This window comes from Nesoenas mayeri, assembly GCF_963082525.1.
Source record: "Nesoenas mayeri genome assembly, chromosome: 6".
NCBI classification, from domain to species: domain Eukaryota; kingdom Metazoa; phylum Chordata; class Aves; order Columbiformes; family Columbidae; genus Nesoenas; species Nesoenas mayeri.
Window position 1 is genome coordinate 21,720,300 of NC_137545.1, and position 19,240 is coordinate 21,739,539.

Sequence of the window (19,240 nt, forward strand, 5' to 3'; positions counted from 1 at the left end):
CCACTGCATTGGCACCTTAACAACTGTTGCCAGATGACGCTTGCAAGGCAACTGTGGTTGTTCCTGACCTGGAGAGATGAAGACTGTTAGTATTGCTGAAATTGCTGTAGTTCATAGTGGCACCACCAATAGTGTGCATATAGAAGTTGTTTCTTAAGTTACAGCATGGCAAATCCTGCATTTACAGATCAGCGTACCATGCAGTTTGGTATAGAAAGTTAGAAACAACTTTAAGTAAATTTTGGGGAAAACATTGGTGTTGAGTGAAGCTTTGCTGAGCTGCTACGCTTTTCCAAGTGGAATTATGAAGTTAAAATTTGCAGGGTTCCTTCTTTACTAGATGCACAGGTATATCCTGAACTTAGACAGAAATCTCCCTACTTGTTTACAGCAGCTCCTTCCATGTTCAGTGATACCGTTCAAGCCACAAGAAGTATTCTGCGCTCATGGTCCTTTCTCAAACCAAACCCTACCAAACAAAACATTTAAAAATACTGTATTACAGCACAGAGCACAGTTCAGGTGGGTGATGAGTACCTTCAAACTTCACAGCACTAAATGAACACTGTTTAGTTTAGAGCACGCCCTTGAGTGGTGCTTGTTTTTAGCACTGAGTGTGTTTATTCCTGGGAGACAGGGGTTCCCCAAGAGGCAGGGCCCAGGGCAGCTGGGGAGCACTGGTGTGCAAGGGCAGCCCTGTGCTCCTCTCGCACTGCCATTGCCTGGTCACAGCAAGGATCAGGGGCTTGGTGTTTATTCCTTCAGTTCTGCAAAACCACTTATTTCTGCAGTTAACGGTGACTTTGCAGTAAATATATGTTCTGGGAAGCAAAAAGCAAAGAGCATGCTGGTGGCACAAACCACAAGGTGTTTGTTTTATTACTCTCCCTTAAACATTGTTTTTAATCAGGCAGAGCTGCTCTAGGGCTGTGTGAGTTCTGCACGTGCTCCAGCTGTACAATGAGCTGCATTTGTGCAGCACCTTGGTGTTGGAGAGTTGACATTGAGATGACTGCTCTCTAGATGTTTTTTTCCACTAAACTTTTAAACCATATTTTGGATGTAATATGGTTAAGATTATTATGGTTTAAACTATGTATGCAAGTTTAAAATGAGGTTTTCACCATTATGACAGATTTGGAGAGAAACATTCAACCAAGTGAGGCAAACCATGACTCTAAAAGCAACTTGAAATCAAAAGCACATGAGATGAAGTGTTAACATTGTCAAAAGATTTCTAGCTGAAGGAAACAAATGCTTTAAAGTAATGTATTAGTGACGTGGCCATACTAGCAGTAAATTAGATATAGAGACTAATAAGAGGGGGCATTATTACAGTGCATTATATGAAGAGCATAAATTTGAAAAGATATTCAAACTCACAGATTTTTGCACACACAGCACTGACTTTTCTACCATATGTAGACACACCGAAGTACAGCAACAAAAGTTGTCAGGATCTTAACAATTTATTTTTCTCTTCCAGAGTTAGCTTTTTTGCCAGATAGTCTACAATAGATGCATTTCTGATTTTAGCTATTTTATATATATGCACACACACACTTTTACTTAACATAACAAACTCCTTATGCCTGTGTTATGCTTATGAACTAGTGAGAAAAAAAAAAAAAAGTTACATTTAACTGGTTGCTAGGTAAACAACAACTTTCTGGTCACAGACAAATATTCAAAGATGACAGTCAAAATGTTTATCTTCTGAGAGCTATCATGCCTACACTTAAAAGACGGTCAACAAAATTGTCAGACAAAATGTTAGGATGGTGAGAAAATTTAATAAATGAAAAAGCTCCCCAAAAGCAGCCTTTCAGAAGGTTAGTGGTCTTATTGATAGAACTAAACAAATTTATCCCTTACTGTTGCTGTGAAATAGTCTTGTGTGATCCTGCTTGCAGGACAAGTGGATAAGAGTGGGCTCTCTTGAACTTAGAAGGGTGGAAAACTAAGTTGTGTTTATTCTACTCCTGAAACGGAAACTCATTTTGCTTACTGAAGTTTGTCATTTGGGGATGTGAAGGATGCAGGGGCTGCTTTACAGTTATTTATAAATATTTCTGGTTAATTTCAATATTTCTGAATGTTTGTTGTAGTAACCAATTAGCTTCATTCAACAGCTAAGTAACTATACTTAATATGTGTTATCTGGTTGATATTATTTTTTCCTCCTAAATGTATAGTGTTAGATTTTAAGACAGTAGGACCACATAAACATGTTACCAGCAAGAACTGACTTATTATCACTATACTAATAGAAAAGCTCTGAACAGATTTGGCTTCTTTTCCTCAACCATGTTGTTGCAAAAATATCATGTCACTGAACAACAACAAAAAATTCTAAGGGCCATTTTTTGGGTGCAATTCCACATTAGCCTTGGTAAAAGTGTCCTTTCTTAGATTTTTTTTTTTTTTTTTTTAATGTTCAAGTTGTATTCCTTTTACTGTGACAGATATGATATATAATGACAATACTCTCACCTTGATTCCTTCGCTCTGGTGTTTTTCAAGTTCTGAGAATTTCATCTTATGGACTTAAAATAGGACATGCTGTAAGAACAGTTTTTACTGCCTTCTCTCCTTCAATTTTCTTAGCAGGCAAACACTTGCTGGTGTCTGCCTTTAATGGTTCAGAGAAGCACAGTCTGAATTGTGGAAAACGTCTTTAAATTCTTTTAAGAGTCCTGGTCTGACTTCTGTAATATTCCGCGATTAATTTTTCACAGATTCTAAATCTTTCATATTCTCTTATGGAATTATCTATTTTATTCCCACACCTACCCTCTCAAAAGGGTGATTACTTTGTTATTTATATAAAATCGCCGTATGATTTGTTATAAACAAATCCCGATGGGTTTGCAAGGGGCTCCTCTTGAGCACACGCCATCTTCACACATCTAGACAAGCACGCACAACAACCCAGCGCAGTGTCCCGCCGCGGCGCTCCGGTGGGCCCAAGAAGCACATGGGTGGTGTGGGCACCGGGTACCGCACCTTCCCGGTGCGGGGCTGCCGGGTCGGGAGGGCTGCCGGGTCGGGAGGGCTGCCGGGTCGGGAGGGCTGCCGGGTCGGGAGGGCTGCCGGGTCGGGAAGGCCGGGCCGGGCCCGCCCCGCACGGGCGGCGCTGGCGGGACGTGGCGCCGCGGAGGGTTCGCGCCGCCCTCCCGGGGCGACCTTTCACCCGCGCGACGCCGCCGGCCAATGGGCGGGCTCGGCCCCGCCTGTTCCGCCGGCGTGTCCCGCGTGCGAGGGGCCGCTCGCGCTTCTTCCTGCTCTCCGCGGGGCCGCGCAGCCCCGTTCCGCCCGCTGAGCCCAGCCGAGGTGAGCCCAGCCCAGCCCAGCCGAGCCGGGGCCGCGCTGCCCCTGCCGCACGCCGCCCCGCCGGGCCGGGCTGGGGCGGGGTGGGGGACAGCCTCCAGAACCGGGCTGAGGGGCTGCCAGCGCTCTCGTCGGGGCCTGGGAGCCGCGGCGCCTCCGGCGGGGCGGGTGTTTCCCCTCGGCCTGTTTGTAGCCGGAGGCCCTGGCTCGGCCGCCGCGCTCTGCCGGGAGGAGACGGGGCGGAGGGTGAGCGGCGGGGCCTTGAGCGCGCCCTGCTTCTGTGCTTGCAGATGCCCCCGAAAAAGGGAGGCGACGGCGTGAAGTCGCACCCGATCATCGGCAGGTTCGGGACGTCCCTGAAGATCGGGATCGTCGGGCTGCCGAACGTTGGGTACGTGGCCAGGGAACGCGGGGCTGGGGCCGGAGAAGCGGGCCGGGCCGGCCTGGCGGGCCGGGGCTCCCCGCTCTCCCGGAGTTTGCTTCTGCTCCCGGCACCGACACAGTTTCTGGGTGACGACAGTTGCCTGTAGATGAGTGTAGAGCCGAGAGGTACAGTCCAAGTCTTTTTGCTCAGTGATAGACTTACGTCTTTAGCTTGTACTACTTATACGTGAGGCGATGTGAAGCACTCAGGTGGCATGAGGCTGGTACGTACAAGTCTGGACAAGATAATGGTGAAGAATTAAAAGATAAAAAATCTTAGGAATTGCTGAGTTTTGTAAAATACCGCTCCTTTTGCATTTCCTTGCTTCCAGTCTTGTGCGTGTGTAATGCACGTTTTATGCAAATGCATATGCACACAAATTACTTTTTTTTTTGAGAGAGAGAGGATGATGTGCACAGGAAGAGGTTAATGGTACCATAAGTGTCATTAGCACTGAAGAGGACTTTCATTCTTGAAACTTCTTCAGAGTTTGTAATGAAAAAAGTTGTGTAAGTTACAGTTCGGGAGAGATGATGGAAGATGAATTGTTTTTCTGTCACCTTTCTCATATGTATTTCTTATGGCTTCTCAAAGGAGCTGTGCTTAAGCAACTTACAAAGGACAATTAATTACCTCTGTGAAACTGTTGGTATTAGTTTGTGTGTATCATGTTTACTAAAATAAGTTCTTAGCATTCTCAAGCTGTAAATCTTTAAAAAACAGGTGAAAATACTTTGAGCACATCTTTGAGCTGTAAGTATGGCTTTCTTGTATTTTTTTATATATATATATACATATATATATACATATATATATATATATAAAATATATATACACACACACATATATATATATGTGTATATATGTATATACATATATATATATATATGTATTAGGGTGTAGGTAACTTGCACCCCAGAAAGGAACTAATTAGCAGTAACATTGTATAACATGTCAGTGGGGAAAAAAATTGCAGTTGTTATAATGTAACATTCAAAGAAAATTGTGACTGACCTCTGAGGACATTGACTGTATGCAGAACAGCTTTCAGGTTTTTTTTTTTTCCTAGTGTCTGAGAAGATATATGAAACTAAAAAAAAAATTAAAAATCCCAATAGAGTATTTATGGTAGGAGATTAAGGAGTTGGTTAAGAGCTTTCTCTTAGCAATAACTCAAGAATTGCTTTCTTCTTGTTTAATAAATGCCAAGTAACAAAATCATCCCCATTTAAGTAAAAATGTGGGGTTTTTTGTTTGTTTTTTTTTTCCTGATATCACTTGCAGGTTTTTTCCCAGTGATATTTAACAGGGATGAAAAATGTTTGCTAAGGTAAAACTGTATCTTCATACCCACAAAGGATTACTTGTAACTGATTGACTATGTGATCTCCTTTCTGTGACCTTTTTATTTTTCTCTTTTGATTGTTGACTTCTATTGCTTAGATACTGAAATTGTGTTTATACATAAATAAATCTGAAGAAACAATACAGTTGTGGAAAGAACAGGTGAGTCTTGGCAAAACTAGTTCACTCAGAATAAGTTTCAAGCATCCTCAATGGTTTCTCACTTTGTGCTTGAAGAAAATGAGTAGTGGCCAGTAGAGCTGCACTTTGCTTTTGGCTTTCTTTGCTAACTGACATGTGCAATATAGTAACTTAGGGAAAATTCAAGGGCAGAGAAGAGAGGTAAACATCACTGGGTCACTCTGTATGCGTATTTCAAAGTGTCTTGTACTAGAATCAGGGCAGTGATCGCTGTTCTTGAAGCAGAGGGAAAGTTCAGTATTGCCTTGAGTTGGAATGAGATGTGTTTCTATTCGGCCTTTTTAAATGCTTCTAATTTGAACTTCTTTAAAAACATCTGTATTTCATTTATAGGAAGTCCACATTTTTCAATGTGTTAACAAAGAGTCAAGCGGCAGCAGAAAACTTTCCTTTCTGTACTATTGATCCAAATGAGAGTCGAGTACCTGTGCCAGATGACAGATTTGACTTCCTATGCCAGTACCACAAGCCTCCAAGGTAACTCAGCTTCTTAATATTTTTCTTCAATTAAGCAGCTGAAATAGTGTTACTGAGCCCAAAGTTTTCATAGAGGTTTAATGCGCGTGTAATGTCTTTAAGTTTTTATTGACATCTGGTTTGGAATGTGAAATCTTATATGTACCTGCATTATACTTTTTTTTAGCCCCTCAGTACGACCTTTGTGGTATGAGAAATTTAGGAGCTGCTAGTCATTGCTTAGCACCATTTGATGCTCAGTGTTTCCGTCTCTGAAGGTAGTGTCTCTCAAGTGATTTGGAGGATCTTCTGAAGAGATTTAGAAAATGAACAGTAGTGTACATACTTAACGTCATGAGGCTGCTCATTTGTAAAATGTCCATCCCGTTTTTTCTATCATGCAGAATATCATGTCTGCTGTAGGTAGCCAAACAAATTTCTATCAACGTACCTGTGTCCTCAGTCTTTTGACAATAAACTTATGGGCAGCCTTTTTACCCTGACTCTTTCTTTCCTTTTTATGGGCCTTGCTACTTTTTACCTGGTATATTCAGGGATCTTCCTACAATGTGTCTCTTCTAATTGTTTTGTTATTAATTTTGTCACATCAACGTCTTTTGCTATTGACTGTTTCCTTAACCTGCTCTGTATGTTCAGTGTGGGAACTGGATTTTTGCTTGAACAACAAAAGATGCTTTTGGAAAATGGAAATGTAAATAGATGCTTGTGACTTGTAATTTCAGTTTGCAGTTACTTGCAGAGGTTTTGAGTAAAGTGAGTGTACATAAACCATAGGACAAATTAGCACGCATGTCTCATATGTCTCTGCTTTTGTTCAACACTTGGGCCTCAGTTTTAGAGCCGGATCACACAGTTTAAAAAGATTGATTAGTCACTGCTCAGAAGTTCATTGCTTAACTTAATTTTCAGGTCTGAACAAGTTGCTTCTGTCTGTAATTCCTGTATACTTTTTGGATACTGAAAAATACATTAATGTGGAACTGTTTGTTTAGGTGGATTGTTATAACAGGTTGTCTTGTTTTTCCTTCTCAAATGAGTATTAAGCATACTTGTTACTGTATGGATCATAAACCAAAACTTGCTGAATTTGAGACAAAACATTCTGGCTGTTGATTGTACAGAGATAATGGTGTGGCTTTTAAGTTTTGTCAACAAATTGGTTCTAAATTGTAGTGTTATTGTTGTTTTGGCCACATCAATTTTTTTTTTTCCCCTCACTTAGCTATGAGTGGCTACTTCTAAATTAATAGTCAAAGTGACAGAGAGATTATTACCTCACCCTTCATCCCACCTTTGGCCATCTATCCTTACAAGGAATGCTCAGATTGTAAATACCTGTGTGCATGTTCTTTGACTTGCAAACTTTCTCTGGAAAAAAAAGAATCAATCTTAAATATGAATGAAAATAGTATATTTACTGAATCTGTATGCAGTAAATATACTGAGTTGGATAATAAGCTGGATATAAACAGTAAATCAGTTTTCATTTGAATTTTTTTAAAACTTTTCTTTAAGAGAGTATTTGTTACTTGAAATCAATGCATGTGGGATTAGTAGGTAGTTATAGCTCCTGAGTTCACTTATGCTGCTTTTAAGATTTTAATATGTCACTATAACAGTAATAAAGCAGTGATAATTAGTGATAGTTCAGTAGCACAGTAAACTGAGGTAACTCTTCTTGGGCAGTGTGTGCTAGTCTGTCTGAGACTAACTCAGGAAAAAGAGGCTGTGGTCATGAAGATACACAACTGAATTGTAATTTAAATTCCTTAATTTCTCTTCTATAGTCTTGATTTTGTTCTTCATCTTTATGTAATACGTTCTGTGTTAATTTTTGCTTGTTTGCATTAGGAGGCATAATCAATCTGTGTACACACAATGTTTTGTAAACATTGAGTTCTCTTTAAATTAAGACTCTTGTCTAGCCCCAAGATTTTGTCTTTCAAAATCTAAAGCATTCAGGTTTTTATTTCCCATGTGTTGTACTTAGTCATGATATAGCTGCAGTCATTGTTGGGAGGTGGGAAAAAGAAAAGGGGACTCTGTCTTAAAATAACGTAGGACAGGCCAAAGGGATCTTGTCTTCATGCCTGCTGTTGGGACGAGAAGAGTGGGACTGAGCCGGGCTGACCCTCACCCTGTATCACACTGAGCTGAGGGTCCTGCTGCTACAGAGAGACAGACTCTATTGCCAGGAGTCTTGCTAGTGTGGGTATGTGGCCGTTCTGCCCTGGGAGGAAGAGTACCCTGGGCTCTTCAGGTACCGTCTGTTGCTTGAAGATCCGTTCCTATTGCCAAAAGAGGAAAGAGTCAGCTTGGATGGGACTGGTATGCAGTTACTTAGTAGCCCATGCTGAAAACTGACTGGTATTACTTAACTGGATATGTAAATGTAATTGAAACAATTTAGACACTATAATGTAAAGCTAAATATGTACATAATAGATTAAGGTATGCTGCCAGAATTTATGACATGTGCTTTTCTTCTTTCTGCTGCAGTGGATGATGTATATGACTGTTCACAATAATTAAGTTCAGTGATAGAGACTGTATGCAGAAGGTGGGCTCCAAGAGCTTCCAGTAAAAACTGCTGTGTTGCTGCCAAAAGAATTAGATGAGCAAACTTTCTTGAGCTTTAATGTTACCTGTTGCTCACTTTCTGGTGAGAATGGAATTGTGGATATTTAAAAAAGAAAAGACCTTAATATATTAAAAATAATTCTGAATTCTTGTTATTTTAAGGCCTTAGTTTATATTCTGTTACTAACTTACATATCTAAACTAATAATTTGTTTTAAATTTTATACAGTACAAAGTGAAAACTCATATTTGTCACACTGAGCTAACATGCAGCTTTTTCAGAAAGGAAAGGTTGTTGGCTTTTTATTTTGTTGTCCTCCTACCCCTGTTCCCTCAATATGGGTACTTTCAGGCAAGGTTTGATAGACTAATGATTGAATTAGTTCCAGTTTAGTAATTGGAAAGAGGATGTTTTCTTTGGACCAATTCACTTCAGCAGGAACTAAAGCAGAGGGGTGTCTTCTCCCCCCCTCAATCTATGAATCTTAAGCAGGTAGCAGAGGATGAGATCTGCTAATTATAAAATGGAAAAGAGATGTTCTTCATCTCAGCAGGTAGCTTCTGCCTTGCAAAATTGGGACTTGGAAGCCAGAAAGAGTTGATCTGTTAACTGCAGTTAATATTTTAAAGGGAAGTTTTGTGATTAGAAGTGATGGGTTTCTTACACAAGAAAAGAACTCTGTGTGTAGCACATCTAAAGAAATTTTAGTAGCTTAATAAAAGCTTTAATAAAGCTATTATCGTGCATTTTTTTCTTAATTTCTTTAAGATGCTGCTTAATCACCTTAAGCCTGAAAATATTTTTTAGTGTAAGTATGTCAAACTGATGTCATTTGAACAAGTGATTTGTGTTGTAACTCACAAATGTCTTGAAAGCATCTGAGTGTTTATATACCCCCGAGGTTTAGCCTGTATGGTCCTGCCCACTGCCACAGCTGTAGTGTACTCAGCTTGATCAGGAGGTGGATCTCAGTGGTGACATAGGATTCAAGCCTCAGAATGATTTTTGGGTGAGGGGGTGGAGGAAACTGCTATTTCCTTTTTAAATTTTGTGCCCCAAATAATCTCCTGGCTGCAGTTATTTGCATTCTTTCTTCTTTACTTTAAGCTCTGTGATTAACTAGAAAAAATTCTCAGGTAGAAGCAATGTAAGCCTAAGATATGTTTTAACTGTAAATAGTTAGAACCGAAGGACTGTATTGGCTGATAGTCATCAACGCTTGTGAAAACATTAATTAAAAAAGTGATTTTAAAGTCTGTGTTTCTCCTTCCTCTTCTGGTTAAAATCAAGAGAGATGATAAGCAGGAATGAGTAAAATGTAAGTAGTTTGGCTCATCCTTTCTTAAGTTATCAGTGTTCATTTAATTCCTTGTTTGTTTGCACCTATAAGCAGGTGTGTTGCCTTGCACATGTGCGTTCACAAAACATAATTCTTATTGCAACCGCAAACATTTCTGTTTAACTTGAACTGATTTTAATCTATCTTGAATGTCCTTTTCAAACTTAAATTTTGAAGCAATCCTGGTTATCTTGCAGGAGGTTTATATGTGAAGTGCAACTACTCCTCTTCAGCTCTAACACTGTCCAGTGTACTTTGGGAACTCAGTCCTTTTTGTCAGCAAATTACTTTGGTTTGTTCTGTTGCATTGTAGATTATTCAGATTCATTCATTCAGATCTTTAGTGCTAAAGTGGTAGTTACCAAACTAAATCTGAGTAACTTCCATTGTTGTTTAGGTTGTGAAAGTCCTGTGGAATATTAATTCTTGAACTTATTGTAGGATAGCATACTCAGATACTTGATAAAGTTTTGACATCAAAATTGTGTAATCCATTGGTAGAGAGTACTACTTAGAAACCGTATCAGCAGTGGGACTTTTTGAATGACATCATGCGGGACTTCAGCTAAATTTAGAAAGAGCATTTATATAAATGAAAACCACTTGTAATTCTAGCGTGAAACACAAATAACTTACCTGGATGTAACTCTGGCATATCAGCATCTGTGAGAGAATCCCATTTTTTTACAGAAAAAAATCTGATAACTGGTAAGTCTATCCTGTTGTTAATGTGCTGCTTTGGTGTTACTGCTTTCCGGTTGATTCTAAGCCTGTGTAAATCAGCTTGGGTGTGATGCTTGCTCTAGAATTGCAAATTAATAATTTACCAGGAGTGAGTGAAAGACATTAAGTAGTGGTGACTTGAGCCATCTTTTTGCCTGGTGGGAAAAAGCAAAATTTAATTAGTTGTATTTTGTTGGTGTAATAACTTACTGAATAGTTAGAGATCACTGCCATTCGATATACATGGGACATTGAATATGTGTCTTAATCCACATTGAATTTTTTACCTTCTTAGAATACATGTAAGTGAAATTTAATCAGTAGATTTTTCACTTCTGGTTCATATACTATTAGGTTCAAGCCTTGTTTCTCCGTACTGTGTATAAAATGCTATTAATTAAATTGTTCTTGCATAGAAATGACCCAGGTTCATCTGCAGTACCTAGTTCTTCAGAAGTAGATTCCTTTAATTACCCTGTGAGGTATTTTGCTTATATTGGTCAAAACTGCTTGCAAGACTGACTGCAGAAGCTGTAATAGGAGTACAGTCTCCTGGAAGAGGGAGGGACTGTGAACTGTTCTTTTCGGAACATGAGCCAAAAATAGCTGTGAAGACAGAGTTGAATGGCTTTCTAAGAACTTGTCACAATATACATGTTCTCCATCTATATTGCTACTTATACTTCAGGTCATTTGTGAACTCTTAATGCGTGATTCCTACTTAAGTTATGTGAACTTTTATGAAGAAAGAAGAGTTTTCCTTTTCTAATAGATTTCAGATAACAGCCTTTAAAGGCAGAAGAGCCTGTGCTGTAACCAGGAGATCAGTAGGATGTTTGGCTGTACTGAAAAGGGATGCTGAACACTTTACCCTAATACTGAAGATCTGGTCTGTTTGGTATGTGGGGTTGTAATCAGATAGAGTTTGAGTTGACAGAATTTCTTAAACTATACAAGAAGTGAATAAGAAGTGAGTGTGTTATGAGAATCATCAACCAGGCTTACTGGAAAATTGCTGCATTTTGAACTTTGTTGAAGTTGTCATGTGGCTTTCCAGATCTCCTGGTGGGTGTGAGATTTCAGTAGACTATAGTAAATGCTGCAGAGAAATTATCAGAGTGTTGTTTCCGTTGGAGAAGAGAGATTGTGGAACCCTGGAAGAACAAAAACCCAGGGAGAGAAACAGCATTTTTGTTATGATGTTTCAATCTAAGTCAAAGTGCTAGGTGTGTGCTGCCTGTGAGGTTTCTCAACTAAACAATTACTTGTGGAAATTAGAGAAATATTCCTCTTCCCCTCAGATTTTGGGGAAAAAATATATGCACAACAAATGGCAGGTACCCATGTGTGTGCATTTTAAAAGAAAAAAGGTAACTGGTTGCATTGTACTGTTCAGTACTGCTGTACTAAACAAACAGGCCAGGTAAAGAAACTCCTCTTGTCTGTTTAAATAGCTGTTTTGGGCAGAAGTTCGAAACAAAGTTGGTGGGAAATAGGCCTTCTCACCTGCAAAATGTATAGCCCTGTGGATGTATAAATCTCTTGTTCCTGAATAAATACGCTAACCACTGGGTTACAAAACTGTAGTTTCTGTGACCTGGTGAGTCTCGTGTTCTTTGTTGCACAGTAGCTCATACAGCAAAGGTAGTATGCTAACAGAAAAACAATGTGCTGTATTTCTAAGTGAGGTAAAAAGTCCTTGCTCAAGGATTATACCTACACTTAAAATGTAGAGATACTTCTGGATTTGGTAGTCTGTTTCATATTACAGATTCCTGTGACATGCTTTATGGTAGATTGGTGTTGCACTGATTTGTACAAATGATCAGTTGATGCCACCTGTTCCTGATGATCATTTGAAGCTCAGTGACATTATGCTAATGCTGACTAACGAATCTTAAGAAATGGAAATTAATCTCTTTTTTGGGTGGGGAAGCGGGGAGGAACAATCCAGTAAAGTCTTCTACATTTAAAAGAACTAAAATACACTCGAGATAAATGGTACTTTCCCCTCATTCTTTGCAGTGTTTTCTGTTTAGTTTAATAATATTTATTCTTTGTTCCTACGAGCATAGGCAAGGGTGACTAGTTTGTGCTTTTTTTCCTGCTTTTCTCTGTATTCATCTTTCTATGATGAAATAGAGAGATAGGCTTAGGAAAGGAGCTGCCAAGAATGGAAATGGTTTTATTTTGCTTGGAACGTTAGCTTTGTGGTACCCTGGGTGAAGGTGAGAAAACATCCTGGATACTCATCTTCAAAGGCCTCTTGAGTCTATTGTGAAATAACTGTGCTGGGGTTTTCTTTCCATTGTCTGGCAAATGAGGTTGATTCTGGTGATAGTGGTCCATCTGCATATGAAGGTCTCTGTCTTGCTCTAATGTGGCATCTTTGTAGTGAAAGCATGAGTTCTTCAGATGGCTGGCCAGGAAGTTAATCCTACCAGAATGATGAGAGGGGAGCACAGAAGGAGAACATTTCTAATACCACCTTTGTTTTTGTTAAAACACAGTTTAAAATGACAATGGAGAGTGCTTTAGAGAGTGGCTTTTTCTACCTTGCTGTTGACTTAGTTATGTGTCAAAAAGCAAGGAATCATAACAATTGTGACTAGGAAGTTTCTGCTATTTCTTCTGAGGTATATATTAGCTCTGTGCTTCTGTCAGGCAAAAGGAGTTTTTGGGTTAATGCGTTAATGGAGTTACTGGTTTCTGTTTTCAGAATGTGCATTACTCTTGGTATTGTGTTAAACTTAAGGGTTTGCTGTTTCTGTCTCAGTTTGTATACTGTTTGAGTTCGTTGTAGTGAAGGAAAACAAAAGAGAGTTTGCTAAGAAAACTGAAGTGGAACAAAAATGCGTCATTTTCAAAGTTTACTTACTTCAGAATGTATTTAAATTCGTGTTCTTTCTTTTGCATTCAACAGCATTAACTTACAGTACACAACACCTGTCTTCCCAAGGGTGGGCCCTTCTTTTCGTGGGCCTAATGAAGTTTAAAGCTAGAAGTCAACACATTGTGTACTTGAATTTAAGTAACTCATGCTATGTTGTAAATATTTGCTCGCGTATTTTTTTAAACTCTCACTTTTGGGTACTGTGCTGTATTTGTGCTTGTTTCTAACTGCGTCACCAAGGTACTAATGACATGAAATGCATTATTACATTCCTAATTCATTACACCTGACAGGTTTGGTGATACTTTGAACTTCACCTTAGTAAAGAAAAAGATTTTGTCCAGATCTTATCTTGTGAAATTAGGTTACTTGAAAGAAATTGTTTTTCTTGGGAAGTGTTAGAGGAAGATCAAACCAAAAGCAGGATAAAATATTTTGCTTTGAGGTCACCACACTTCCAGAAATATTGATGTTGTGTACTAGGACAGACTCTAACAGATCTTAACTTCCCAAATTAGCTAGCTCATTTCAAGTGAGGCAGGGCATCTGCTAATATTAAACGATGTGTTGTGTTATTTTTAGTCAAATGTAAGTGGGATAGCACTAAAAAAAAAAAAGTTGGAAACTCGTTGTGTTCTACCTCAGCCCATTGCCTGAGTAGACACAGTGATCCCTATATTTCTATAACTACAGTGTTTTCTGTCTGTGCCATGGCTGCCACCCCAGGCATCAGGAAAGGAAGAGAAGGGTGGTTTTCTGGTGCTAGTGGAGTTTTCTGCTGTTACAGATTTGATAACAGTCATGCTGTCAAATGTTTCAGTACTCAAAAACCCAAATATGTTTATCATTGAGCTGTCACGCTAATAACAGTAAAGCTCAGTTTGGGCTGTGAATGATAAAGACTCTGGAAATATTATGCTATTTAGAGAAGGTTCCTGTATAGGGCTGGCTAGGAGGTCACTGGCTGGGTCATCCCTAGCACTCGTTCACACCTATGTGCTTGCTTCTGTCTGTGAGCAGCACTGCAATGGTAGGTCTTTGGATAAGACATCTTAAGGTAGACCGCAGAATTTGTATCTTTAGATTTGAATCTCATATTGAAGAATACTCATCATAAAAGAAAACTTAATCACTTCACAGATTGCCACTGTATGGTCATGCAGACTTTGTAGCTTAAGTCATACCCTTCTCATCCTTGTTGTTAAAACTAGGAATTTGCTTGTTTTCCATTATGCTACTGTCAGTAAAACAGTCAACTGTTGCCTTACTCTTAGCATACTGCTAATGAAATTGAATGGTGATAATTTAAAGTGTTTGGAAATTAAGTAGTGTTCCAGTTTATTTTGAAGCCATCGTGTTGGAGATCTTGATGACTGATACGCAGTTTGTGGTCTTGCAAGTGAGGAATTTGCAGCATTTCATTGTGGTTCTGCTCTGCCACTGTTCATCATGGTGTTGTCATTTGCATAGACCATATGAAAGTGCTTTTAGTCAACACCTATCACAAAGTTTTAGTTGTTTTTTCCCTGACTCAGCTGGATTTTGAGAAGTAATTTGGTTTAGAATATACCTGGAAAGATTAATGCCCGTGAAGTTATTTGCTCATTTTAAACCATCTTGAGAATCTGCAGAAGATAAAAAGGCTTGCAGTTTATAAATTGCCATATGTATTTCTCATAGCTCTAAAAGCTTTTTTTCCATTTTTTTGAAAGCTAATTAGAACTTCATGGCAATTCTGTTGTTGCTATATAAAATGTCAAGTAGACATGTCTGCTAACCCATTGCTGTTAACTATGGTGGAAAAGATCACAGTTGTTTACATTATAATGCCGCCTTCACCTTAACTTCTGCTTTCTTTCAAATTGTTTGCATAACTCTGATCACTGCTAGTTTTAATCACCGCTATATTAAGAAAATGCACTTGTCTTCTGAGAAAGCCACTTAATGAACTAAGCAGTAACCTTAGAGGTGTGTGCCAGCAGAGTGCAATGGCCATTTGTGTGTCTTATTCCTTCGGTACCATGAAAACTGCTCACTACAGGTACCTGACTTCATGACTCAGTGTTCCAGAACCGGTTGATTATTTGTGTAGTTGTCACTATGATTCCACATACAGAAACTAGTTTACTTCATTTTACATTAATAATGACAGATAAATTAAAGGTGGTTTATGTTTTACATGAGAGGGGGGAAATATTTTCTTTTGTACATTACACATTAAATAATGAAGAAAGCTACTGTCATGTATAACTTGTTCTAGAACAAAGAAATATTGGAATTTTCATGTTCTGAATTTAATTCTGTGCCGAAAGTTTTGGCTAATATGCTTCAGTAATGAAACTTTTAACTTTTATATTTCAGCAAAATTCCAGCCTTTCTGAATGTGGTGGATATTGCTGGCCTTGTAAAAGGAGCCCACACTGGCCAAGGCTTAGGAAATTCCTTCTTGTCTCATATTAATGCCTGTGACGGGATCTTTCATCTGATGCGTATGTAAACTTATTTATATGTTCTCTCTATAGCTTGAAGACTGCGTTGTTTTACTCTAATTAAGAACTGTGGAACAAATATCCATTACAATTTTAACTTTTACTATTCAATTCAAAGTCATCAGGTTTTGAGTTTTTCCAATCAAGAAAATCCCCATCCTCTGTTACGTAACAGGTATGTCTGTCTTCATTGTGCTGAAGACTTAAAAGGGAACTGGGATTTTGGAAGTCTGCGGTAATGGTTTGTTGTATTCTCTTGCCAGCAGTGCATGGCAGTTGATGTGTTTGGTTTTATAGAGTGAATGATATGTGATAATAAAAGGCTGAAATTGAAGTAGAAAATGAAAATATGGAATTAGTAGCAGACTGTGGGATTCTGTTCCTCACAGGGCAAGCTGCACTTCTTTCCTTTTCTTGATTTCTGTATGACTTGTACTGAATCTTGAACACACCCCTCGCCCCCCACCTCTGTGAATTCTGAACATTTCTCAGATCAAGGGCTTTGATTCTTCTTTCATCACCTGTTAACACAATACAGAACTGGCCTTCAGAGTCACATGAACAGCACTTACAAACTTGCCACTCAAAAGCTTGTTGAAGGTGTATGTTGTTTGCAATACTCGTTGAGTCTTGAAAAAGGGTTCTGGTCTGAAAAGATTGAGCATAATAATGTTTGTGCAGATTTGAGGAAACTGGACACCTCTTGGCTGGCCATTATTATACAGTGGGTGATGAAACAATAGAACAAGATAAAAAATATGAATACTTTTTATTTGGTGGTTGGAGCAAAAAGTTTTTTGTGGACAGGGTGTTTCTAAAACAAAACTCAAATGCAAAGAAGATTACTATCTTTTAGTACTGATTTAGATACTTAGAACCCTTGTTCCCATGAGCTTGTTTTTTGAAGCATGTTTATACAGAGAACTGATGTGCCTCTATAGTCTGTGTGCTTGGTGAATATGTAAGTGTGCTACCTCAGCCAAATGCAATTTATTATGCATCAAGAATACTTGGACCCTGACTTGGTTGAAACCAGAGTGCCTCCACTCTGCACCAAGTGAAACAGACTTTGTGGGGAAAGGTATTGTGTTCTTAGGCTTATACTGTTGAAAAGAAAGGACATGCTTTTGGGAACATTGGCCTTTTTTAAGGTATTCTAGTACCTGGAAGACATTTAGAACTGTGTGTGTGTGTGTAGCATTACTTCTCCTTTGACAACTTGACCTTCTTTATATTTTATATCTAGTACTACTATTTTTTGTTAATGATGTTTGATGCATGCTTTCAGTAGAATAGAGAACTATGGGCTATTGATTGTAGTTAAGCAGTTAATAAATAGTATTTAAAATGAACGCATTTTGAAAAGACGAGGCCAGATCCTAGTTGGCTAGAGTGAAGTAAGTCTTTTGAACTTGTGCATCATTTTAGGATCTAGTTCGATGTGTGAAAGCTGTGCTAATACATAGGTGTATTTTAAGTATTTGTAACTACCCAAGAACCATTGCTACCGTGTCACTGGAAAAAAAGGGGGATTAGTTTTCCCAAATCCATTGCTATCCTGGGATTGTAATTAGGGGTTTACCTGGCGTCAATTGAGAACAAGTGATAAACTCTTTGTACTTGCTCTGTTTTGATACTTGTATCATAAATGCTTGTTAAGGAACAGATTGATACAGTAGCCAGTGGAGAAGCAGCTTTTTAATCTATATGTTGAATAATCTTAAACATTTGTTTCAGGTAGCTATTATAAGGGTTAACACCATTTGTATTAATATTTTTCTTTGGGAATTGAAGGTGGAATGGGACTGTTGTGGGTATTTACACCATTTGGATATTTATTATACTTTGTACTAACATCTATTTCTTCTAGTCTAGTTTTGCATTTATTTGTTATACGTTTCTTTTTCTTTCGAGGATTCTGAAATGTAATGATTGTGAAATGCTGTTTTTCTTCTTTGGGAGCAAAAAAAGATAATGGAATAACTTTTTAAAATGCACTTTTTTCCTTTTTCAAGATCCTTAACCCTGATTCTTATGCTGTTCTCGCTAGATGTTTTAGCTAGAATGCAAACTAGTGATGAACCGAAGTAGAAATTCTGTGTGTTGATTGCCCTGTAAACACAAAGATCTCTCAAAATATTATTTAGGGCTAATAATAATAGAAACCTAATGCAAAATTTTGTGGTTGGGAGATGAAAACTACTTTTCTTTTGCCATGCAAAGTGCATAGTAGTTCTACTTTCTTTTCCCCACAGTACTGTAAAAATGAAGATTTGGCACTAAAAGCAGGCAATAGCCCTCTAGTAAATTAAAAAAAAAAAAAATCTATTGCTTACACAGTACAAACTGTAGTTAAAACTACCCACTGAACTTTTCAACATACCATGCCAACTTATGTTATAAAAATGTATAAGCCTTTTTAATATGCAGTAATGTTTTTATACCCACCCACCTGTCAAAATTATTTCCAATTGAAAAATCCCTTTTTATGAGCCTGTGGCATACCTGAGTTTTCATGGTTTCTGTCAGATTATAGGAAGTACCTAAACTGTTTCTGTAAATCCTTAAACTTTCCAGATCCTGAGGGAAGGAAGCTGCTTTGTTGCCCTTCGCCAGGGCTTGGTCCAAGTTCTCAATGAGCTGTGTGTCTTTAGGAAGCAGCACCCTGTGGCTGGCCGTCAGCACTCAGCCTGGCGGGCGGGCGCTGCATCCCTGCGCTCGCACAGAAGCTAGCTGGAAAATAACACAGTTTGCTCCCATGGAAGGGGAAGAGGGAGTGCACTGGAAGATGGAGCTTTGCATGCCAGCAGGGTGGAGAGAAGGTGTTGCTGAAGATGGAGAAGATGAGAATGATAAAATGTTCTTGAGAAGAAATATGCTAGGAAATGATCTGGCGACATTAGCATTTGTTTTCACTCAGGTTTTGAGTTGATCTGGAACAAATTTGCACCTTTGAGCACTGAAACTGCTGCTCTTTGTCTTTGCTCTTGTGTGCACTGCTGCTGCCCACGCTAATGGCTGGCGGGCGAAGCAGAGCCGGTCGGAGAAGTGGCCTTTTCTTATCTCAGGATGCGAGGCAGAACGTCAGCAACAGGTCACTGTGGGGTTTGTGTGGGAGACTTCAAGGTCTATGTGCCTGAGTATGTTGAAGAAAGGCTTGTTAGGCTTTGATTTAGCTTGGTTCAGTTGGTATTTTTGCAAAAAGCAGTTTGAGAATTAAGTCACTCAGTAATGATAGGCAAGGAAGTGGCTAGCTAGGAATGGAGAGCTTTTGTTGACAAGGGTAAGCTAAACTTTGGGAGTCTAACTGAAGGTATTTTGTAGTCCTAGGCTAAAGGTTTTGATCCTGTTCTCTTCATTCATTGAGAATGTGTTCAACTGTGTTTCCTTTAGGACGAAAGGTTTGCCTGTGGGGTTTTTTTAGTTGCCATAACAGAAC

General features: G+C 38.9%; 1 protein-coding gene across 3 annotated transcripts in view; it reads left to right on the plus strand.

The window, feature by feature from the left end:
• The first annotated feature begins 3,167 nt into the window (after positions 1–3,167).
• OLA1 (Obg like ATPase 1) overlaps positions 3,168–19,240 on the plus strand; it is a 101,742-nt gene continuing 85,669 nt past the window's right edge. For 2 of the 3 annotated variants that reach the window (XM_080346888.1, XM_080346889.1), the window contains exons 1-4: positions 3,168–3,333; positions 3,621–3,721; positions 5,633–5,776; positions 15,674–15,801. In XM_080346888.1, the coding sequence (XP_080203014.1) occupies positions 3,214–3,333; positions 3,621–3,721; positions 5,633–5,776; positions 15,674–15,801 (493 nt within the window). In that variant the 5' untranslated portion in view covers positions 3,168–3,213. Of the gene's footprint in view, positions 3,334–3,620; positions 3,722–5,632; positions 5,777–15,673; positions 15,802–19,240 lie in introns of those variants that run through there. The other variant, XM_080346890.1, reaches the window with a different exon arrangement.